Below are 25,682 nucleotides of genomic sequence, written 5' to 3' on the forward strand. Positions count from 1 at the left end.
GAGTTTGAACCTCTCAAGGCTGGTGGGAAGACCAGGAGGGGAACAGGAGATGAGAGACTAGGGGTGTGGCATGATATATGGCATTCAAGACAAGGTCCCACTCAGCTCTTGGTCCAGGCGACCTTGCATGATGCACAACTTGCACATCTGTTCATGTTGGCCCTGGATAAATACCAAGAGAGCCTAAACCGAAACACTATAGAATGGTAGATGGCAAGAGGCTTAAGGAAAGAGAATACAAGAAAGATATTCTCAACAGAGGAAGACGGGCCCCAGAGACCAGGGGAATGATACAGACTGTAACGGACTGAGAACGGGCAGGGAAGGAGGCATGGGGGAGAGATGAGATGACCCGGGAATGGTGAGCAGACACCCCCACAGGCACTTACATGGGGGTACAGTGGGAAGTGCAGGTTCCTCCTGAGCTGCTGGATGGAGCTGCCACACCAGTCTTCAAACACATGTAGGTTGGCATGGCCCCGGAACTGTGTGGAGCAGAGAAGGGACAGTGAGTGAGCCAAAGCAGCCTGCACTCCGCCCTGTGAGTGGAGCTCCAGGGCAGAGCAAGCAGATGGGCACAGTGCTTCCTGCACAGTCTATGGAAGGCTTGGCTCCCAGCCTGTGGTGCTACTGGGAGAGGGTGGAACCTTTAGGAGGTGGAGACATTGCAGGGACAATTAGGTCACTGGGCTGTGCCCCTGAAGTGGATTCTGGGATCCCAGCTACTTTCTGTCTTACTTGATTTTCTAGTCCTTTGCCACCACGATGTACTAAGGGCCAGAAGCCCAAAGCAGCTGGGCCAAGCAAGCCTAGGGTTAAACCTCTGGAACCGTGAGCCAAAGCAATCCTTTCCTCTTCGTGAGTTGGGTATCTCTCAGACACATTGTGTCACAATAGAAAGCTACCACCAGCCCCATGGCCTGACTCTAAGGATGGGGTCATATATGCACACATGCCTACACATACACACAACACACACCTCATTCCTTCCAGGCAGGAAGGGAGCTGCCTTGCATCCCGCAGGCGCAGGAGAGGGGCAAAACAGTCCTGGCAAAATGGCAGAAGTGACGGGGGAAGTAGGAGGTGCTTGGCTAGGTTCTAGCCAAGGGCTTGCCCACCATGCCTCCCTTCATGGAAGGCCCCGCAGCAGTCTGCCTGTCAGGAAGCCTTATCTACACAGTGGTCTTCAAACTCTGGCTGGGGGAAGCAACTGAGGAAGACTATGGAGGTCTCTGGGGGTGGGTGTGCAGCACCAGGGGCCTCCTGCAGCTCACAGGCTCTTGGCAGCACTGCATTGGCAGAAGCAGAAGCATCTACCTTTCTCTGTCCCTCTCTGCTGTGGCATTGCAGGGGGACAGGCCTAGGCCTGGGGCAGAGGCTCTCACAGAAGACAGGACAAAGTCAGCAGCCATACTCCAGGCGAGTGGAGGGACCATGTTTCGGAAGGGAAGAGAAGCACGGATGTGGTCCCAGCTGACCCACAGTTCCACATGACTCCCATCCAGTTCCTTCCAGAGCCGTTTACCAGAGCTAAGTACACTCCATGTGGCGCCTCATCCATGCACACAAACAGGTCCTGCCTTGCCCCCCACCCACAACTGGACCTTGTCAGATCCAAAATCTGAGTCTCTCTTAAGGAAAAAGTAGGCAGAAGTGGAAGAGGCACCCAGACTGAGTCCTCTGTGCAGTGATGCAGGATGGGGTGTTGGGAGGATAGCTCAGTTAGTACAGTGCTTTCCACACAAGCACAAAGGCCTGAGCTCCATCCCCAGAAGTCACTGAAAAGGGTGGTGGGCACTTGGAATTCTAACACAGGCAGGGGAGAGACAGCAGGCCCCCAGAGCTCTCAGGCCAGCCTGGTCCTAAATGGGCAAGCCCCAGGCCAACGAGATCTGATCTCAAAACTCACGGTAGATGCCCCAAGAATGACACCAGGCTGTCTTCTCGTTTCCACGGGCACCAGCACACATGTGCACCCCCGACACATAATCCTTTTTTGAGAGAGGGGTGTGGGGACTGGGGAAGTGCACTACAGAAATGCTGAGGGTCTAAGTCAGGCTGCAATGATGGGCTAGGCTTCATGGACACTGTCCCACCCTGGGCCCTGAAGACAGCGCCCAGCTTGTCACTCTCTAACCCTTAAGTGCACTAGCTGGGTCAACACGTGGAATGTAGGACCTTGGGAAGTAGCCATCACTCACAGGAATGCAAGTCGGGGGCTGGGGTGGGTAAGAAAGTGTGTGGGCTGGTAGGTGGGAGGCGGGCGGGTTGTGACTTCAAGGAAGAGAAGAATGGGGACGTTATGCTGCTGGAGGAAATTCCTCAAGTCCAGCTGAAAAGATTCAGTTGTCTCCTCCAAGTGGTCTGCTTTTTGGGCCTCCCCAGGAGACCTCCAGGTCAGAGAGCTCTGGTCCCCGGAAGAGCAGGGGACTAACGGGTGAACACAGCCACAAGAGAGGTGTCTGTGTGAAGCCTGGAGCTAGGATGCCAGCCTCAGCAGGAGAGCAGCTTTGGCCTGAGGCAGGCAGACACCAACCCTCACAGCTTCCCCCCAGGCTAGCTAGCTTGGCCATGGGAGCCTGAGGTGCTATGGAAAGCCAGCAGGGCAGACCAAGAATGAATGAGAGAATGAGTCCTTTCTTTGGGGTAGATCTCACCCACATTTGGCTGAGTTCAGACCTTTGTCCCCAACCTCTGGCTGTGGGGGTGTCTTGGAGACCTGCGAAGACTGTCTTCGTCCCCAGACCCAGCCTGACAACTACACCAGAATTTGTGCTACTCCATTTCAGGGATTTTGAACGAGCAAGGATGTGGCACTCCGTCCAGCACACCAGCCTCGGCTGCGGCCCCTCTCCCTTCCTGGCATAGGCAGAAGGCCAGGAAGGGAGCCGAGCTTCATCCAAGCTTTAGTTGGGATGGTCTGGAACCTGCAGTTAGCTGTAGTGGAAAACGTATCTACTGGATTGTCTCTTTTAGAAGGGAGGATGTCGGGGCTCAGGAAGTGACTCCCTGAGAACACACAGCAATTACCCTGTGGAGATGGAGGGGCAGAAGGGAGTATTTAATAGAGTGAGGCCTGCCCCACTGCCGTCCCTTCCAACACCCCATCACTGGGCTGGCCAGGCCGGCAGCGTGGCATGTAGCCTGAGTGGATGACAGCACCTCTCCTGCACTGAGTCCCCTTACTGCCTCCAGGACTGTTCTGAAACAGCTCAGCTGGTGTGCCGGAGTAAGTCACTCTGCAGCTGAAAACCTGAGATGACTGCAGAATAAAACCTCGCTGTGACCTTTATGACTGACCTGCCGGCCCAGCCCTCACCACACACCACACCCTCCCTGCCCTACCTACCCACATCTAACTTCCACCAGCCTTTGCCCAAAACCATCCAACTGTCGACTTCCCACGCTTTCCCGAATATTGGTTCCTGATCAGGCCCTGTGCTTATCTCCCCACATGGCAGGCTCCTATTTATTCTTCAAAAGTTTTCTTAAACACTCATGAGGCCCTCTGTGCCTGCCCTGGGAAGAGCTAAGAGCTCCTTCCCCTGTGTCCCAGCACATCTGAATCATCTGTATGAACAGATGCTTGTAGAAGCTGAATTCAGAGCAATACATTCTGCCAGAGTGCTTCATACCAGTTAATGCGTTCACTGTGCAGTTAGATTAAGGAGGGGAGAGTGCAGCTCAGTGGTTATAGCACTTCCCTGGGGAGAAGATGGACGGGGGGAGGGAGAGAGAGACGGAGATAGACAGGCAGATACAGAGAGAGAGAGAGAGAGAGAGAGAGAGAGAGAGAGAGCGCTCAAATCAAAGACAAAGACTTGAGAAGTGTAAAATGGTGTCACCTGTGTCTGGAGCTGTTACAGAGGGACATTTTATACAGTGCTGCAGACTGAACCCAGGGGCTTTGTGCATGCTAGGCAAGTACTCTATCCACCAATCTACATCCCCAGCCCGGGTTTCCTTATCTATCTATCTATCTATCTATTTTGCAGTACTATGACTCTAAGGCCTCACAAATTTCAAGCAAATGCTCTACCACTAAATGACTGAGCCAGAAAGTTCTAGAGTCTTTGATGATGCACAACTCTATTAATATACCGAAAGCTACTGGATTGCACACTGTGAGCGAGTGACTTGTAAGGAACATGAACTTGATCTCAATGACATTTCTGTTGTTCTGTTTTGTTTTTGAGACAAAGTCTCAACATGTAGCCTAGGCTATTCTCAAACCCAGAGCAATCCACCTGCAGTAACAAGGGCCAGGGAGATGCTTTAGTGGTACAGTGCTCACCCCACAATCCAACACCCTGAGCTCCATCTTCAGCCACAAAAAAAAAAAAAACTGGGGTCGCTGGGCGGTGGTGGCGCACGCCTTTAATCCCAGCACTGGGAGGCAGAGCCAGGCGGATCTCTGTGAGTTTGAGGCCAGTTTGGGCTACCAAGTCAGTTCCAGGAAAAGGCGCGAAGCTACACAGAGAAACCCTGTCTCGAAAAACCAAAAAAAAAAAAAAAAAAAAAAAAAAGAAAGCTGGGTGCGGTGGACCACGTCTGCAATCCCAGCAGTCCTACTGTGAGATGGGAGACTCGCCCAGAGCTAGCCTAGAACACACTGCGCAGCAGAAACAAGAGACCCTGCCTCTATAAGGTGGAAAGTGAGACTGATTCCTGAAAGTTGTCTTCTGTCCCTGCTGCCCCCTCCTCAAGGAACAGTAACAAGCTGAATGTGGTGATACAAGCCTATAACCCTGGGTTCTAGGATGTCTTGAGCTAATATATAAGCTCTAAGCGGCTTTAGGCTTCATGTCTCAAAAACACAAAACAAAGGAAGAGGGGAAAAAAGGCAAAAAAATCATCAATCAATGTGTGGGGCTCTGGATTAAAGTGTTAGAAACAAAATAAATCGAAAACCTTGAGTCTATGGTCTACGCCTATCCACAGGTGAGAAGCATCGCCTACCAAAGTTGCATAGTAACATGAACACTGTGACTTGCTTAGGTCAGCTGTGTTCCCCAAACTTCTTGCTTGTAATTACTTTTGTTTTGGGGGAATGACCCAGGTAGACAGAGTGTACCAACAGACCTGCACACTGACCAACAGACAAACTGGCTGGCACTGGAGTTTGCTAGCAGACACGTAAGTCTTAAGACAGCTACTCCATGCACCCAGCCCCAGCTGACCAATCCTCTTAGTTCTCGCTCACACACCAAGGACAGCAGCTAAGGCCTCTTGGAACTACTCTGGCCTCAGAGCAGACAGGCAAAGCTTGAGATTGGGAAACAAAGAAATGTCTCAACTTTGAGTCTGTGTTCGCTTAGAACAAGGCTCTCCACTAACTCTGCAACTTCTCGGACACGCTGACTACAAAGGGATGAGTACCCTAATCTGAGAGCCATGAGCTGGGCACACAGAAGTCCCCATAACGGGAGGGACAGGAAGCTGGGCTGGAGCGGATGCTGCTCATCTCCTTGGGAAATCAGGGATTGAGGATTTTACATCTTTTAATGTTTAAAGATGGAAATTGGTCATTTACCACTAAAAGGTCACACAAATGTACTAAGATACCAATTATTTCTTTAAAAAGGTCGATCCTGGCCAGGTGTGGTGGCACATGCCTTTAACCGCAGTACTCGGTAGACAGAGCCTGGCTCTGTGAGTTCCAGGCCAACCAAGATTTCTTTTTCTCAACAACAACAAAAAACGTCAATTCCAGGACAGATATGGTGGTGGCACATGCCTATAATCCCAGCATTCAGGAAGCTGAGGCTGCAGGGTCATAAATTTCAGGCTAGCCTGAGACCCCATCCCCAAGATGAGAGAGAGAGAGAACACAAATGAGAACATGCTGGAGATGGAGGCACGTGCTTGTAATCCTAGCATTTGGGAGGTGAAGACAGAGGATTAGGAGTGAGTTCTAAGCCATTCTAACTATACAGTGAGTTCAAAGCCAGCCTTGTCTCAAAAATAAACAAGCTGGGGATAGTGGTGTACACCTTTAGTCCCAGCACTTGGGAGGCAGAGGCTGACAGATTTCTATAAGTTCAAGGCCAGCCTGATCTACAGAGAGAGTTCCAAGACAGCCAGAGTTGTTACACAGAGAAACCCTGTCTCAAAAAGAAAAAAAAAAAAAAAAAGACAGAAAAGAAAAATGAACCAAGCTGCCCTTAGAGAGAAGGCTAGATTGCCAGGACCAACCGATCTTTAAAGTATGGCTCAGCATACTATCTCCAATCACCTGATGATGTCACCTAGAACAACTATGCCAGCCCTGTAATCCATCCTCGCTCTGGGCTTTAAAAAGAGGCAGTCTCACAGAGCAGAGGAGCTAACACTGTCTCTTTTTCTCTGGCCCTTGAGTGGGTGGGTTGTAAATAAAACCACCCAAGCTGCAAGATCTATCTGTAATAGGAACAATAAAGACAATAGACTGGTCCATACCACCCAGCTAAAAAAAGTAATCTCTACCACAGGCTCCAAGAGGGAGACCCTGGGTTCTAAACACACTGTAAAATATGATTCCCCAAAGCACCGTGCTATTCCACAGTTTTGGTACAAGCATGTACTCAAGGTAATTTGTACATGCTCACCAAAAGAAAATACTATCAATGCCTGTTAGTAAATAGTATCATGATGGCTGGGATTTGGTAAAGAGACAGGCTGTTTCTTTTCTGTGGCGGCTCAAGTGATTGCTCAGCTGTGCCAGTACACCTGGTTGTGATTTTTGGTCCCATAATAACTGCTTTCTGAAGCAGATTCCTAATGCAGGTTCCTTTAGAACATTGGTAGTTCAGAGTATTAACAGGCACTCACAGAAAAGGCAATTCAGGGGCAAATAAATTTGGGACATGCTGAGCTAAACAAGGCTAAACAGATTTCCCCAGGACTTCTCAGAATCTTTCATATGTTAATGTGAATTTCCAAGAACAGATGTCCTGCAAAGTGAGGTTTTGGTTTGTTTTTTTTTTTTTTTTTTTTTTTTTTTTTTTTTTTAAGTTTATTTAACAATGAATTCCTTTCTTCCTGGAATATCTTATAGAACTTAATAGTTTGAGAAAGCACTCTTGGGGAAGTTGTTATCTTTAAGACTTGGGATTGGCAAGGCCATGAAAGTCATGTAACTTCCCCAGATACTGTTTTCCCACCTATAAAATAAGCATATCGACTGTTACTGTTGGATCTACAACATCCCTGAAATGCCCACAGGTCACGGGGTGCAGTGCTATCATCACAGATGGGTAGAAGCTCTAAGAGACAGAGCCTAAAGGAAACAGGTCCTTCTGCTGGAGGGGATATTAGGGCCAGCCCCTTCCCCTCTTTCTTTATTCCAGGCATCCTGAAGCTAGGATAATCCTCCTCTAGCTCTACCTCGATGTGCTGGGCTACAAAGGCCCAAAGCAACAGGCCCAAAGAACCATTTCCGAAAACCCCTGAAACTGTGAGCCAAACTGAGAGTCCATTGTGCCAGGCATTTGCTATCGTGACAGAAAGCTGAGTTAACACGACATCACTACCTTCCAGGAGCAAGATAGCTGTAGTGAGTTGATATGCAGAGCTTGGCACCCACTCGCCTGCAGCAAATGCTTGTGCTCTCTACTGGAAAAAAATCTAATGAGCCTAGAGGGACACATTTTAGTACAGCAATAATCACAAGAGTTTTCTGAGATCTCTGTGTTTCATCTGGTTAAGCTTCCTGAAAGACCAGGATCAGTAGAGTTCCTTACCTCTGAAAGCCACGGGACGGGCTTGTTCCACTTCAGGTAGCTATTGTTCCTACTCCTACTTCGGGGAATTTCTTGGTCCTATCAGAACAAAGAATGAACTTGGTGAGTACACTGTTAAAAACTGGAGATAGGGCAGCATTCAGGGCTCCTTGAAGATGCCCCCGGGGAAGAAGGGGGCCGCAGGACACAGGCCCTGCTCCGAGGAACCTTGTCAGCTTTCAGGGGCCTGGAGAGAGATGGCTCAGAGGTTAAGAGCACTGGCTGTTCTTCCAGAGGTCCTGAGTTCAATTCCCAGCAACCACATGGTGGCTCACAACCATCTGTAATGAAGTCTGGTGCCCTCTTCTGGTGTGCAAACATACACGCAGGCAGAACACTATATAATAAATAATTTTTTAAAAAAGGAGAGAGAGAGACCATTTCATTCATTATTTACATCCTATGCCCAAGAATATCTTAGGCTTCTCCACATGCACTCCTGAGGTCTGTTCACATCCCTGAATTTCTTCAACCTGCTCCATGAGAAAAAAACTGACCCTGGACCCACTTGGGACAGGAACTGTGACTTTTCATTCCTCCAACACCCCCTACCCTAAGTGCTATCTAGATTTGTCACTGGTCTCAACAAACAGGAGCCCCTCAAAGACACCCCAAGCCCTCCCTATGACATACACACCTATACTATGGTCTCTCCTGGCTTTAAGGATCCATGTCTGTTTTTGGTTCAACTGTTGCAGGGGTGGGGATTCCAAATTGGAATGGCCCTTGGTTTCTCCCTAATCTACCACCTGATAACACTATAAGGAAATGCTCCGTGACAAAGTACACCCCAGCTGTTTGCAAGGAAGTGCATTGGTTTACTTTACCACCTCTGGCACCATGTCATCAGATACAGTCCTGTCTCCAAGATACGCTGGTTAATATGCAGAAAACGCTGTGTGTGTGTGTGTGTGTGTGTGTGTGTGTGTGTGTGTGTGAGAGAGAGAGAGAGAGAGAGAGAGAGAGAGAGAGAGAGAGCGCGAGCGCGCAGATGGGGATGAAATATGAAATCCAGGGCCTCACATAAGCTAGGCAAAGGCTCTACCTCTAAGCCTAGCTTTTAGGATGTGTTGTTTTGAGATGGGGGCCACATGCCTGGAACAGCTCACAGATAGTTTAGACAATGTTGTAAAAGCAGAAACAAGACAAGTAGGCCCACTGAGACTTTGAGCAATGGTTCTCAACCTGTAGGTCACAATCCCTGGGGGTGGAATGGTCCCTTCACAAGGGTCACATAGCAAATATCCTGCATATCAGACAAGTAGCAAAATTACAGTTATGAAGTAGTAACGAAATAATTTTATGGTTGGGGTCACCACAACATGAGAAACTAACTGTATTAAAGGGTCCCAGCATGAGGAAGGTTGAGAACCACTGGCTTGAGGGAGGCAAATAGATATCTGCATTCATCTAGAACTTCTTAGAGGCTAGACTGGGGTTCTGCCAGCTCTCTCCCCTCTGCATACACCACAGAGATTTCCCTTAAGGCCATGGAGCAACTGAGGGTAATTGAAGGTCCTGCTGATCCAGCAGCAGGAGGCTGGAAGGAAGGTTGGACCTGCCACATACCTTGAGGCTCAGCCTCTGGGGATGATAGAATTGGAGATTTGGATCAACAGCGGGGATGTTCCTGTTGGCCAGGGCCTTGGCCAGTTCTCTCCAGCTGCCATATCCTAGGAAAGGGAAAGAGAAAAACAAGGTCAACTTAATTCAGGAGCCTGTGAGTCTGTAAGGTTAGGCAGGCAGAGATAAGAGAGAGAATGGCTTCTTTTCTCCTCACCCCACCTCACAAGACAGGTCTGAAGTGGTAGGGGCAGATACAAATGCAGCCATAGTCCACAGGGCAGAGAGTGGGAAAGACCTCTTGCTGTCCCTCAATCAGAGAAGGAACTCTGCCTGGTGAACTCAGCTACTGCCACACACTGTGGGGGCCTACAACAGCAGAAATGGTGGCAAAGGAGGTGGGGATGGAGGAGGGTAAGGTAAGGGGCACATGTCTCTCCGGTCATTAACCATGGGATTGCTGGATAGAACCAGAGTTGAAGGGGGCAGGAAAGAGTGAGCAGGGACTTGGTTTTTGTCACAGACCAGAGCATGCCCTTGCGTTGAGAAAGCGTCTCAGAGGCCTGGCATCATGTGAGCCTTTTAAGATGCTGGAGCTAGGTCAGAGGCCACGGTTCTCATCTTACAGATAGGGAAAGAGGAGCTTGGAGTTCTGAGCCACAGATCTATTTGTCACCCAAGATTAGAGAAGATAGCCCTTACAAGCCAGTCTGTCATCATTTACGCTCTCCCCTGTGGCCACTCTTTAGCAGAGCTTAGAGGAGTCCTGGAGTCAGAGATCTTAGCTATGGATCTGGGCCTTGGGTTACTTCCTAGAGATTCAGTCACACAGTTATGAGAACTTCTGGCCTCCAAGGGCACATGCACAGACACATACTTTAAAAAAAAAAAAAAATCTCAAAAAATGCACCCCCCACACTGTGTGTTTGTGTGTGTGTTAGGTATGCATGGAGACCAGAAGGCACTGGGAATCCCCCTCATTCACTCTGTACCCATTCCCTCTGAGAATAAGTCTCCATGAACCTGAGGTTCATGTTTTCTCATCTAGACTGAAAGCCAGTAAGCCCCAGCAATGCTCCATCTCAGTCCCCCTGCATATGCGCAGGATGTCCAGCTTGTTACATGGGTCCTGGGATCTGAACTCTGGCTTTCATGGTTGCACAGCAACTGCTCTAAATTACTGAGCCATCTTTCCAGCCCCAAACCCTTGTTTTCAGAGGAGTCCTGTTGGGCAAATTTGGCTACAATGCTCTTGATGTCTCTTCTTGGTAACCGAGCATTGACTTATTAGCTGTAAACCCCTGGCTTCCTGGCTGTACTCAGAACTGAACTCAGGTCTATTCTATTCATTTTTAACTGAAGGCTCTCTCTGTGGCCAAGGAGAGTTCTATTGAGGAAAAGACAGGAAACTCAGTAAAATTAAACCTAGCCAGGCCCTCACCTGCAGGTCACAGGTATGTCTACACGGTTCTGAGATAAGAGATTTGGATGGTCAACAGTGTAGTCTTTGGGCTTTGAGTGACAGGTCCAAGTATACATGCCCCTTCCAGCTATAACAGCTTGAGTAAGTCACTGTATCTCTTTAGCCTTGCTTTCTTCATCAGGATGAACATCCGCCAGGCCTTTTCCATCCACCAGGCCTGCTGTGAGCAGTGATTATATATGTCCGACTCACAAACTGCTTGATACGAGTCTCTTCCTCCTAACAGTTCCTGAATTAGGGGTTTGGGTTTGAGAGTCCGGGGACGAGAATCCCAACTTCTTTTAAATTGTGTAAACTGTTAAGAGTCAGTACCTCTGACTCTCCCCTCTGCTTAAGCTGACAGGACGGCAAGGACTTGGTGGTAGCATAGCAACAGATGTATCCTCTCTGCTCTACAGACTTTGTGGTCCCATGTCATATCCCCACGGCCCTGCCAGTGTTCACTAGGCAAACACTCTAATCTTTCCCATCTCTGCATCTGCATTAATCCTGCCAGTGGGTACCCAGGCCTTGCTTAGTGTCCCCCTCCGCATCCTTGTTCCCCCCCCCCCCGCGGGGGGGGGGGGGACGGCAATTGGAGCTGAAGAATGTGCTGATTGAATGGCTGGCACTTGTCACTCAGCCCGTTAAGTGATTCCTCCTGCTTCTGGCTGAACTCTTCTTCCAGAGCACCAGCTGCCAGGGCCCCGCTTCTCCCACAGCAGGTGTCAGAGACAGACACCCAGATCTCAGGTGTCAGACAAAGCACCACCTTGGGCCTCATGCTTTGCCTTCACAAAGCTGGGCTATCAAGTTCACCATCAGCCAGAGCTTTGCCAACATCCCTCCTGGGGGCAATAGACTTCAAAGGCCTGGAGATTATCATCCTGGCTCTCTGTGACACTATAGCACACATATATCCCTTGGTATCATTTTTCAAAGACTCTAACATACGTTAACTCCATCGCCTCCTCTCACCCTTTCCCTCAGAAATAGGAAAAACAACAAAAATGGTACGATGATCAGCCCCAGGTCACACAGTGAAACGATAACCCACATGACGCAGCCAGTGCCTCTGACCACCCAATCTTCAGCATCACTTGGTGCTGCAGGGCAGGAACTGTCCCTCACTTCCCTTCATCTAATACTCTTGCCCTTACAGCATATGGACGTCAGGGCCAGTCAATGGGAGAATGGGGAAGGCCCTCACTGCTGAGGCTGCCACTGATACTGCAGAGTCCACAGTGGGACAGCAGGCTTGAGCTCTAACCCCATCTCAGGGGCTGAAAACACTTAAATGTATTTTAACTTAACAGTTAAGGGCTGGAGGCAGAGTTTAGTTAGTACAAAGTGCTTGCCATGGTAGAGCTCAGTGTAGAGCCCTCGCCAGTGGTGTGCAGGGCCCTGGGTTTCCTCCCCAGCAGAGTTTTAATATCTGTGTTATGTGTACAGCATTCGGTCTGCATGTATGCCTGCAGGCCAGAACAACTCAGGAAGTAAAAAGTTAATGCTAAATTTGTGGGTCAGTATAAATTCCTAAAGCCTGCTGATAAAGACCCTGAACTAACTGGCTGACCCAAAGCACACTCCCTTCCAGCCCACCACATAAAAATGTGCTCAAGGGGGCTGGAGAGATGGCTCAGAGGTTAAGAGCACTGGCTCCTCTTCCAGAGGTCCTGAGTTCAATTCCCAGCAACCACATGGTGGCTCACAACCATCTACAATAAGAGATCCAGTGCCCTCTTCTGACCTGCAGGCATACATGCAGACAGAACACTGTATACATAATAGATAAATAAAAATCTTTTTTAAAAAATGTGTTCAAACCTCTTCCAATGCTCAACCAAACTTCTTACAAGCTTGTGGAAATATGTATTGCTTTTGCTTCTAAGTAACTATAAGAATGATACCAATAGCTGCCAACATTAACACACACTTATTATATACAAAGCAAAATGCTAGGAGGTATAGTTTTGGCTTTTGGGTTGTTTTGTTTTCATTTTTGAAACAGGGTCTCACTCTGTAGCCTTGACTAGCCTGGAGCTTGCTATATAGATAAGGCTGGCCTGCAACTCATAGAAATTCACCTGCCTCTGCTTCCTGTGTGCTGGGATTAAAAGCATGCACCACCCTGCCCACTCCATGCTAGTTTTATTTACCATGTAAAGACAGATAACATGAGCACACACGCACATACATCACTTCATCATGAACAATGGGAGTCCAGTGGAGACCTCCAGATGCGGTTCCAATCCTGTTACACTGTGTCAGCCCTGAGACAATTAGTCACCTCATCTCTCTATTCCATGTTCTATTTCTCACTCATATGGAAGCAGAGTTTGCCTGAGGGTAGACAGAGCTGGATGTAGGCAGTCCAAGACAGTGGATGATGCCAGTTTACCACCAAACAGTGGAACAAGGTTACCTACCCCTTCCCTCCTCAAAAAAAAAAAAAAAAAAGAAAGAAAGAAAGAAAGAAAAGAAAGGAAGGAAGGGAGGAAGGAAGGAAGGAAGGAAGGGAGGGAGGGAGGGAGGGAGGGAGAGAGAGAGAGAGAGAGAGAGAGAGAGAGAGAGAGAGAGAAAGGAAGGAAGAAAGAAAGAAAGAAAGGAAGAAAGGAAGAAAGAAAGAAAGCTGACAGCTCTATATATCAGCAGCAAAACTGAAGGCAGCCCAAGAATGCTTCCAGGAGAGAAGGAACTGGGGTACTGCCTGAAAAGGGATGAACACGCGGGGTTACCATGGCAGGCACAGACATCTTTACAGCGTTGTTTCCAGCCTTGGGGGCTGGTCTCTAGTAGAAGAGGTTTTCTCCTTCCCTAAACTACAGGGGAGGACTTTTGAGAGGGAAAGGGCTGGCCCTCCCAGGACTCTGAAACGGTGTGAGCAGCCTAGCAGAAGGGCTGCCCCACAGGACACCACAGACCTGAAGATCCAGGATGAATGTAGACTGAAAAGGAGCCCTGGGGTCTGTACAGAAACTCTCTCCAGAGACTGAAAATGCAAAGAGGAGAAGAATGATGAAACACAGTGACGCTGAAGAGACAGAATCCTTGTCCCATGAGAAAACAAGAGGCCATGACACTCCGGGCACGGATTCACAAGAGCCAGGAACGAGCCCTGAGCCGCAGGATGAAAGGCCTCTGTCCCTTGGGAGGATTTGAGGAGAGAGCCTGGGGAGGCTTGAGGCCAGCAGGGTCTAGTCCAGATCAGAAAATGGAAGCAGCATGTCCCAGACAGGCATGATGAAGCAAAGGACTTGTCACCTGGGAGAGTCTTCAGGGCATGCCTCGGGCTCTGGTGGTAGAGAGTGTGATAGTCTTTCCTTCCTGCTCCCCAATGCCCCAGGGAACTTGATGCAATAAAAATTATTATTACTATAGCCACAATAATTAACATGTATGAATTAATTCACACACACACACACACACACACACACACACATAGTGTATATTTGTACAGAAGCCTGCTCTATATTAACTCAAGCACAGATTACTGTTTTTCTTTTTTTAAAAATTTAGTTGTAATTTCTAATAAGTAAACTATATAAGCAATCCTCTTTTGTAGTGCTTAATAATCTATGAGATGGGGCTGGAGAGATGGCTCATGCTGTTAATCTCAGCACTCAGGAGGCAGAGGCAGGCAGATCGCTGTGAGTTGGAGGCCAGCCTGGACTACAGAGTGAGATCCAGGATAACCAGGACTACATAATGCCTGCTGTTTTAGAGGACACAGGTTGGACTCCCAGCACCACATTGTGGTTCACAACCATCTGTAACTCCAGGGGATCTTAGATCCATACCCTCTTCTGGCCTTTGTGGGCACCAGGCACGTATATGGTTCTCAGACATACATAGGCAAAATATTCATACACATATTGTAAAATAAGTATACATCAATAAAATGTCTTTCAAAACACTATTACACGGTCTCTCAACAATCTCTTTCACTGAGTCTGACACTTTTTTTCTTTAATTTTCAGCTTTTCTTTGACCGGTTTATATATATACTAAATCTGTATGTAGCTTTTATGCTTGGACAGGTTCATGTGTTTATACACTGAATCTGTATATAGCTTTTATGCTTGGACAAGTTCATGTGTTTATACACTGAATCTGTATATAGCTTTTATGCTTGGACAGGTTCATGTGTTTAATGGATGTTGGTCATTTTCCTTTTATCTCCTGGTGCCCTCCCTGTCTCTCCTCATCCTTTCTCCCACTGAAACCTTTCTTCCCATCCTTATTTTCATATTTTTAAAAAATATATACATACACATTCATTGTTATTCTTTCTTTCTGAATTACATACACGTTATACAATATATTTTTATTTTAGGCTTTTTCCCCAAGACAGGCTCTCATTACAGTCACACCCCACCATACTCAGCTTATGTCATACTGAGAATTGAACCCAAGGCTTCACGCATGCTCATCAAGCATTCTACCAACTGAGCTGCATCCAGGGCCCAGATTACTCCTATAGAAAAACAAGGATTACAGGGTTATTGTTGTTGTTGTTTGATCTTGCCAAAAGCCACCAAGACAGTAAGTTACTGAGCCAAGATTTGAGCCCAGAACAAAAGTCTGTGTTCTTAATTCTATTACTCCCTGATAAATGTGCGTGAGTTTTCACTTCATAATTATCACCTGATATCATGTGCCCATTTATTCACCAGCCCTTGCCTGTTCTACGGTCTCCAAACTCCCTTCTACTGATCCCATGTGCACACACATGCCAGACCATTTCCTTTCTCTTTCCAATTTGGTCACTAGTTAACCAGCATCTCTCTGCAAATGCCAAAGAAATGCAAGAGGGGAAGGGAGCCCCAAATACACAATCCCATCATACTAGACAAGAGCATTCGGGTAGAGTGTGAGGCCCTCTTCCTGCTTTTTCTCAACAGACACAATGCAGTATTCACGAGGGCCCTGGGGATCACTGGTGGCGGCCCAGTTCATCAGGAGGAGGGAAAGGCTGAGGGCTGAGGACAGTAGAGGTGGAGTCTTAAGGTTTCCCTGCCTCCCACACATGAACAGATAAACACAGGTGGGGCTCTCATGAGCTTTCCTCCCTGACAGGCCTCCAAGCCTGCTCACAGCCAGCCCCAGGGGCCTGAAGAGCAGTCAGCTGTACCCTCAGCTTCCTGCCAGGCTAGCACCTGAGCTGTTAGGATGGTTGTGACTACAGACAGGCTGAGGCTTGTAGCCAGTGACACGGGAGCTGCACCTACTGCCCTTGTGGATGCAGCCCAAAAGGGGCCAAAAGAGGGCACCTGAGCCGGTGCCAGGGATGCACCTGTCGTATGGCTGCTGTGGGGCTTCCTGTTCACCCAAATAGCCAGAGAGAAAAAAAAGCCAAGGAGCAGATGAGGAGAAAAGAGAGAGAAAGCTCCATGTCCTTCTATTTGCTGCTGCTGCTGCTGGAATATGGGCTTTGCTTTATACAGCCCAGCTTAGTAAGTTTCCATTCTTCAGGCACGGGTGGTGATCAACAGTCTCCAGAAGATAGGCCCAGCCTGGGTCACCTTGAGGATACCATCATTATCACTATCATCATTACAAACATTTAAACAACCCATAACATTTCAGGGTCCATTTACTAGACAGGGATATGACAGTCACAGTTCCATGCGAGGGGGATGTGAACTTAAGACCCTTAATGAAATGGAACAGATTTGGGAAAACCTAGAGCTAACAGAGTCCTGGATTTTGAAGACTGGCCCACAGCCTGAACATTAATCCTCGAGGACACCTAGGCAAGAAAAGCCACTTAGGTTCTTTTAGGTGGGGCTGGCTTTTTCTGGACCCACTAGGTCTGTCACTGTGGAATAATCCTTTTGTACACTGTGAAGATGTGTTGTTCCCACTAGTTTAGTAAGAGTCAACTGGCCAATAGCTTAGGTGGGAGAGCCAGACTAAGAAAATACTGAGAAGGGTAGAGTCGCCAGCCAGATGCAGAGGGAACAGAATGTATAGAAAATGAGGTAGCAAGCCAAGAGCAATGTGATGGCATGTAAATTAATAGAAATGGGCTAATTTAAGTTGTAAGAGCTAGTTAGTAACAACCTAAAGCTATCAGCAGCCAAGCATTTATAATAAACAATAAGTCTCTGTATGGTTATTTGGGAGCCGACTGTCAGTCCTGACAAAATTCCACCTACAGTCTGTCTTCTTGTAGAATGGGACAAAGACATTCTTCAAGGAAAATGTGGAACTACTCTTCACCTCCCCGGGGGTCTTTCAAATAGGGAGTTCAGTGTGGTGGTATTGTATTCCCCAAAATACTGTGCACTCTAATAAACTTATCTGGGGTCAGAGAACAGAACAGCCACAATATTAAACATAGAGGTTAGACAGTGGTAGCACACGCCTTTAATCCTAGCATTCCAGAGGCAGAGATCCGCCTGGATCTCTGTGAGTTCAAGGCCACACTGGAAATAGCCAGGCATGGTGATTCACCCCTTTAATCCCAGGAAGTGATGGCAGGAGGCAGAAAGGTATTTAAGGCATGAGGATGAGGAACTATAGCCTGGTTAAGCTTTTATGCTTTTGAGCAGCAGTTCAGCTGAGACCCATTCAGATGAGGACTCAGAGGCTTCCAGTCTGAGGAAACAGGATCAGCTGAGGAACTGGCAAGGTGAGGAAGCTGTAGCTTGTTCTGCTTCTCTCATCTTCCAGCATTCACCCCAATACCTGGCTCCAGGTTTGTTTCTATTAAAAAGACATTTTAAGATTCGTACTAGAGTTCAGGGCTGCAGTAGTAGGGCGTTTGTCTAACATGCAGAAAAAGTGACTAAGAATGATCAATCAAAAGCCTGGGAAAAAATGAGCAAATGGACCAGTGAGCTACCCAGTCACCAGGCATTTGCTGAGCACCTGTGTACTGAGAATATATACCCTACTAACAGCTGGGATAGAGAGAAAAGGACAGACATTAGCTCTTTCCATTCTGGGGGCTGATGGGGCAGGCATTCATGGTTAATGAAAGGACCCACTCATCTAAGAACTGGAGATGGCCTGGGCCTCACACTCGTGCCCACATGCAGGGCAAGTGCAAGCCAGTTCTGCTGGATGTAAGCAGACAGACACAGCAGGCTGGGTTCACTGGATGTTGATGACATAATGTTGCTCAAGGATTTTCCATTTGCAAGGACTCAGGCAAGACTATGAGCAAATTCTCTGTAATTAAAAAACTTGTCTTCGTAGTCCTAACAAGTCTAAGAGAAGCAACAATATAGGAAAATGCCGCTCTGTAACAGCCATGGAGGGGTTTCAGCAAGAATATCACCAGATCTCAGATGAAGGTTTAATGTTGCCCACAGAGGCCCTGGAGGGCATAAAACAGAACTTTAGTAGTTAGTCAAAAGCCTTGGCTTGGGGGCTGGAGAGACGGCTCATCAGTTAAGAACATTTCCTGTTCTTTCAGAGGACCAAGTTTGGTTCCCAGAAGCCACACTAGATGGCTCACAATGATCTTTAATTCCAGCTTCAGGAGGTCTGATGCGTCTAGTCTCCACAAGCACCTGTACTCACATACACATCCATACAAACAGATACACATAATTTAAAAAAAAAATAGGACTGGAGAGATGGCTCAGCTGTTAGGAGTACTAGATGTTCCCGTAGAGGACCTGGATTCAGTTCCCAGCACCCAGCATGGCACCTCACAACCATCTGTAACTCCAGCTCCAAGGGATCTGATGCCCTCTTTGAGACTTTGTGGGCACAGACATACATGCAGGCAAAACATGCATGCCCATAAAACAAATCCTAAAACTAAAAAACAAATACAACCTTAAAGCCCTAGGCTCTTCCTTTGAGCTCTTTCCAGGTCAAAGGAGGAAACAGGGATTCTCTCTCCTGAGTCAGAGAGAGAGAAAAATGGTTCCCAGTGTTGGAGGACCTGCAGAGACAGAAGCATCATTGATAGGAAGAAGTGGGAGCCAAGATAAAACCAGACAAACCAAACCATCACCATCTGAAGGTGGGGGAAGAGCCGGGGAGGGAAATAGTGAGGAGTGTGTCTGTGAAAAGCAAGCATGAACATCAGCTGGTCACTGGGGAGACAGGAGAGAAACTGGGCACAGTGGCACACCGGCATCATAGCCACACAACACCGGCATCATAGCCACACACAGGAGGCAAGACTGTGGCTCTTAAGTAATTTTTTTACAAGACAAGAGGGGACAAGCAGGAGCTACTTCACAATTAACTGCTAATAACGAAGAGCCTGGGCTTTCGGGATGATTACAGATGATAACACAGACCTAGGAGAGGTTCTGTTTAGAAACCTCGCCTTCACGCATAACCCCACTCCACCCACCAACAGGTTAGCACGTGCTTCACACGGAGAAAACCACCAGAGCTACAAATAGACATCTGCCCAGGCTCGTCTGTGCTACACGCTTGACATACATTGTCTCAGTTCACTCCCACAGCAATCACATGAACACAATCCCAGTGTACAGATGGGGAGACTGAGATCCTCACAGCCTCCAGACAATGGCACTGCAGAACTGCTTGCTTTTCAAAAAGATCTCCTCACAAGTATTTTACATAGGACCTTCTGTCTGTTGTACAAAAAGGCAACAGAATCCAAGGGAAGCAAAGAGAGGAAGGATCCTTGAAGCCAAGCACATCTTCTTGGGCCACACAGGGCCTTGGTTTGGAGCAGCACTCTGGAGACTTACGTCCCCCAGCCCATTTCACTTGATATCAGCTCTCAGACTACCCCCATCCCTACACTGCACACATTTGCAGAGCAGGGATCCAACTCAGAGCAAGGCAGGAAAGCGATCCACCATGGAGCCACTAAACACGCTCTCTTCTTAGCAGCTGGGGCCTCTTTTCTGCATCTGGCTGGAAAACAAATAAGGCATATTATCTGATGTGGGTGCCTGCCAGCTGCCAGACCTGCACGGTCTGAGTCAAGTGACTTGCCAAAACCCAGCTGAGGCTGCTGGAACCTGTTCCTGGGAAGGAGAAGGAATGGGACAGGATGGCATACAGGGCAGTGGCAGGAATATTGGGTCAGATGTGGCGCACGCCTTTAATCCCAGCACTCAGGGATCTCTGTGAGTTCAAGGCCAGCCTGGTCTACACAGAGTTCCAGCCAGCCAAGGCTACAAAGAGGTTATTGTTGTGAGATTAGGCGTTCCCTTCCTCCTCCCCATAAATGTCATCTAAATGAAACTTTGAGGGCTTGTATGCACGGAGGGCAACGGATTGGCCATAAGGGTCAGGCCCTCATCCCAGAGTCAATATCTCATATCCTCGGTCCCACTCTTATGTTCAGCCCATTGCCACAAACCTTTTCCATTTTGTTGACAAGGGCAGAGAGACCTAAAGGCAAGTTCGCTGACTTGTCTAATATGCAAGGGCAGCCAGTGTTAAGGATGTCAGAAACCAGTCTTTGATCCTTGCCAGAGACACAGTATGCCATCACAGAGCCTGACCTCAGGAAGCCTTGGAGATCATGTCTCTCCCGTTAGTATGTTCCCGCTACATCAAGTGAGCACTTGATACGTGTGGATAAATGAATGACAGATGGTGTTGGTGGGAGGAGCTGGAATATCACTTAAGCAGCACCTCCTCGTAATTCTGGACTAGAGACTGGATGAACAGACCAACACTGGCCCTAACGTTCTGAGAAACTGACTCCAGCTGAAGGCTGTGGATGCTCACGGGGGCTGAGATGTCAAAGTCACAACCCAAGGGTCTGTCTCTAAGAAGCCTTGATGCTTTAGTGCACACTATTCCCCTTTCTCTCTCCCTCTCTTGCCCACTCCCTCCGCCCCATCTCTGTCACCTCACTATTTAGCCCTGACTGACCTGAGGCTCATTATGTAGACCAGGCTGGCCTCCAGCTCACAGAGATCCACCCCGCTCTACCTCCAAAGGCATTAACCACCATGTTAGCCTTCCTTCTCTTTTCTAAATGTAACTTTGAGGTGTGTTTATGTATTGGAAATACACAGAAGATGAACTAATCTTGATTATCAACTTGGTAAGATTAAGAGGCACCTGGGAGATTGGTGAAGTGTACCTCCAGGGAGTCTGTAAGGTGCTCCCGAATGACTGACATGAAGACTCTACCTAATGAACGTTTTAATCAACTGACAGACTTAGACTCTGAACAGGCTCTTGAAGTAGCAGAACTGTGGGAGGTGGAGCCTGTAAGGAAGGTGGTCTCAGAGAGCATGTCTCTGGCAGGCAGATCTCTGGTCCACAATCTGTGATTCTCTGTATTTCTCTGCATAACCTGATCATCGCCACATGTACTCCTCATCATGATGTAACGAACCCTCTGAAATGTGAGTGAAGAACAGCCCTTCCCCCATTAAGTTGTTTCTGCCAGGCATTTTGGTAGAGTAACTTGAAGTCTAACATAAAACTTACCATTTTTAAATTTGCAAGTGGGTCTGGAGAGATAGCTCAGCCGTTCAATGTTAGGCTCACAACCCCCCACCCAAAATGGTTCAGCCATTAAAAATTATGCTCACAACCCAAAGTGCAAGTCTGCAAGTGCTCTTCCTTGAGCTACATTGTCAGAGCACTTCAACCATTTTTAAGTGCACAGTTCACTGGCACATTCAGTTAAGTACATTCACACTATCATACAACCATCCTTCCTACATGTTTTCATCATTCCAAATTGAAATTCTGTATACAGGAAGTAATTTCTATTTCTTTTCCTCCAAGCCCCTGGGAACCACTATGCTCCTTTCTCTTTGAACTCTACTATCTATAAATTCACTATACTAAGTATCTCATATACATGTAATCATACAATATTTGTTATTATGTTTGGCTGATTTTGTAATTATATGTTTGGCTCATAATTATATGTTTGGCTTATTTCATAATTATAACATTATTTCATAGTTCAACCAAGTTGTAGCATGTGTCAAAATACCTTTCCTTTAAGAATGAGCAATATGCCACTATATATGGGTATATGTAGTCAGACTTTTCTCTGTCTCACTCCAGTCCCACAGTCCCACAGCTGCTTTTAAAATAAGCTCTCAGAGGCTTAATATTAATTACAAACTGTTTGGTCTATGGCTCAGGCTTATTACTAGCTAGCTATGACATCTTAAATTAATCCATTTCTATTAATCTGTATTTTGCCAAATGGCCATGGTGTTACCGGTCTGCTGGCATCTTGTTCCTTGGGCAGCTGGATGGCATCTTCCCTGACTTCTCCCTGTTTCTCTGCTTGGATTTCCTGCCTGGCTATAACCCGTCTTGCCATAGGCCAAGGAAGCTTCTATTAACCAATGGTAGCAACATGTATTCACAGCATACAGAAAGACTATATCCCACAGCACTTCCCCTTTTCTGTCTAATCAAAAAGGAAGGTTTTCATTTTAACAGTAAAATTACATATAACAAGATAGTTATCAAGCAAGAATTACAACTATAATATCTAGTCTATTTGTATTTGGCAAAATTAAAGAAAATACTCTATATTTCTGAGTGTAAAGTTTAATATCTAATGCCAGGTGGCAGTGGCATATGCTTTTAATCCTAGCACTTGGAAGTAGAGCCAGGTGACTATCTATGTGTTGGAGGCCAGCCTGGTCTACAGAGCAAGCTCCAGGACAGGCACCAAAACTACACAGAGAAACCCTGTCTCAAAATGCCCCCCCACCCAAAAAAAAAAGCTTCATATCTAATTTACCTTTTATCATAACCAAGGAAAACTAATTATAACTATCCAGTCTTCAACTCCATCAAAGACCACAGAAGTATATAATATTATCTGAGTAAACAGGAAGTGCATTGCAAGCAACTTCCATAATTCTAGAAATGACAGAAACAGGTATATATCACATTTTGTTTATGTATCCATCCATCATGGAAAGCTGGGTTGTTTCTACCACTAGGGTATTTAAAAAAAAAAAAAAAAAAAAAAAAAAAGGCTGCAAAATATAATGTTCAGGCGTCTCTTTGAGACCCTGCTTTCAAATCTTCCAGGAAGGCACACTACTAAACTGCGAACAAATACATTAAAACAAACAGCCGGGCGGTGGTGGCACTCGCCTTTAATCCCAGCACTCGTGAGGCAGAGGCAGAGGCGGATCTTTGTGAGTTTGAGGCCAGCCTGGTCTACAAATAGAGTTCCAGGAAAGGCGCAAAGCTACACAGAGAAACCCTGTCTCGAAAAACAAACAAACAAACAAACAAACAAATAAATAAAAATCTAGCAGGTGCTGAAGATCAAGGGGACCAGGTTGCTATCTCAGAGAAATGGTAATAATGCCTGGGTTTCACTGAGGATGTAGATGAGGATGCAGAAACCTGTGGAGCCCTGGAGAGGAAGAGGAGTGGTAGGTTGGTATGCTCAGGCTGAACCACTGCCAGTCCATAACAAGGAAAGCAGCAGAAGACATGAGTGCCTAAGGAGGGGCCCTCCCCAGGGCACTAATGTTCTAATACACTAGACAGTGTGAAAACACCAATTTCAATACAGCCCAGCTTCCAGGAGTGCTTAAACTTTCTGGTCCCTTACAATCTGCAGCTCAGGAAGCACGTGTGGAGACTGTGAGCTGCCTGTCTTCCAAGAAGCAGGTCTTTCAGAGTAACCATTTAGAACCTTTTAGTCCAATTGTTTGACATTATAGCTACATTGAGTGATGGTGGAATTAACATGATGGTATAGACTTGTGGGTGCGTGTGGGTGGGGGTCAATCTGGTCTCAAACTTGTGATCTTGCCTCAGCCTCCCAGGTGCTGAAAATACAGATATGTGCCACATGCTTGATTCTAGATACTTTAAAGTCTTGTGGTAAGTCACGTGTGCACAGATGCACACTGGTAGTGTGTAGTATGACCATGTATCAGTCAGTGAAACAGCAACTAAACACAAAGACTGGAAGATTAGTTCTCTACTATGGTTTGATCTAGCCTCAACTTAGGCCACAGATAACTTTGGGAGCTAGTTATGGAGAACTCGGGAGTTAGAAGCAAGGCTATCACTGGAAGTCTGAGGCCACTTAGTTCTGGCCAGCCAGACTACAAGACCATGGAGTGCTAGGATTAAAGGCGTGCACCACCATCGCCTAGTGCTTTTGTTTTTTGTTTGTTTTGTTTTTAAGGTAAATTGGGGAAAGACCACAAAGCAAATAAAATAGGGAATTACACCACCATGGCCCCAGAGAGGTCAAGAACTGAAATCTTTAATACCTCATCTCTCAACACCTCTGATGTCTGCTTAGAATTCAAACCCCAGTCCTGCCTATGAGAACCCTGCAACTCCATTCAAATATAGGTAGGATGGGAGGTGTTCTTCCCTGTGAAAACAGTTTAGCTATACCTAATTGACTTGATTCTTTAAAAGATAAGGTTTTCCTGAGAGTCATTCTATTTTTAAAGCAAGGGTACACAAATGTATCAAAGACACAAACACTGTAACACTTTACGGACTAGCTAGAAAATGGGGGAAATGATTATTTAGACTCTTATATGTAGCCAGTCTTTCTGTGTCCTGCCAGCTCCCAAATGACACAGAATCTTCTTATTAAGTATGAAAGCTTGGCTTTAGCATAGGCTTGTTCCCAACTAGCTCTTATAACTTATTAATCTACACTCTGCCACGTGGCTCATTACCTCTCCTCAGTACCGTATGTCCAACTGTCTCTGTGTCTCACTGGCGAATCCTGCCTCTCTTCTTCCCTGTCTCTGCCTAGCTCTTTATTAAACCAATCAGAAGGTGCCTTGGCAGAGACACATCTTCACACCATACAAAAAGATTATCCCACAACAATTATACAGAGATGGTGTTCTAAATGGATTTCTTGAAAAGATAAGGTAAAAACAGTCATTAGCCAGACTTTGAAAAGTAATGCTTTTGCCAGCTGTGGTGGCACACACCTTTAATCCCAGCACTTGGGAGGCAGAGGCAGGCAGATCTCTGTGAGTTCAAGGCCAGCCTGGTCTACAGAGTGAGTTCCAGGACAGCCAGGGCTGTTACACAGAGAAACCTTGTCTAGACAAAAAAAAAAAAAAAAAAAAAAACCAAAATAAAAAAAAAAGTGATGTTTTTCAGCTGGGTATCACGGCTTTGGCCTGCAATCCCAGCACATTAGAGACTGAGTAACTCAGGAGAATCTCAAGTTCAAAGCCAGCCTGGACTGTGTAGTGAGACTGTCTCAAACAAATAAACAAACAAATCACAACAACAACAACAACAGAAAGAAATAGCTCAAGTTGAGCACAGTGGTGCACACTCTTGATCCCAACACTCAGTAGACAATGGCCGGCAGAGTTCTGTGAGTCTGAGGCTAGCCTGGTGTACATATTCCAGGACAGCCAGGGCTACATAGAGAGACTTTGTCTCAAACAAAATAGCTTGTTGCAGTCCAGGGAAACAGAGAAATCATTGCTACAAGCTCAAATATGGTCTCCATTAGGAAGCTAAAGGCTAAGGTCAACACATTTGTGTCTGAGATCACAAAGCAAGTTCGGAGAAGACCCACAACTAAAACCCAGGTCTCTGTCTGGTTCAGAACACCTTCCTAGTCTACTAACAAGCAAGGCATCTATCTAGTCTATGAGTCTGGTGGCAAGTGCCCAATATTGCTGGGTCTGTCTAGCCTGGACTCTAAGAACACAAGCCTTCGTGTGGAAATAAGGTCACGGTCAACAGAGGCAGCTTGGAGAACACGTTTCCCTGAGAATCTGAGCCTGAGAGTGAAGGGCAGGATCAGTCCTAAATCTGACTGAGCTACCACGTGAAGAAGGCTCCGAGCTCGACAAGGTTGGGCATTACCTGTGGCCTCAGTCTGAAAGGTGGGAGCTTGAGAAGGGATGTCAGACCTGACTGACACACCACTTATTAGGCTCCCTACACGATTTCCTCTACCATCCTTACATGCACAGACATACCCAGAAACA

At 46.9% G+C, this 25,682-nt stretch overlaps 1 protein-coding gene across 1 annotated transcript in view; it reads right to left on the minus strand.

Moving 5' to 3' along the window:
• B4galnt3 (beta-1,4-N-acetyl-galactosaminyltransferase 3) overlaps positions 1 to 25,682 on the minus strand; it is an 89,624-nt gene that overhangs the window by 23,627 nt on the left and 40,315 nt on the right. Inside the window, exons 2-4 of the mRNA XM_036182265.1 lie at positions 9,330 to 9,433; positions 7,722 to 7,799; positions 390 to 485 (exon numbers count right to left, since the gene is read on the minus strand). Of these exons, the coding sequence (XP_036038158.1) occupies positions 390 to 485; positions 7,722 to 7,799; positions 9,330 to 9,433 (278 nt within the window). The remainder of the gene's footprint in view (positions 1 to 389; positions 486 to 7,721; positions 7,800 to 9,329; positions 9,434 to 25,682) is intronic.

The sequence above is a fragment of the Onychomys torridus genome, chromosome 3 (assembly GCF_903995425.1).
Source record: "Onychomys torridus chromosome 3, mOncTor1.1, whole genome shotgun sequence".
NCBI classification, from domain to species: Eukaryota; Metazoa; Chordata; class Mammalia; order Rodentia; family Cricetidae; genus Onychomys; species Onychomys torridus.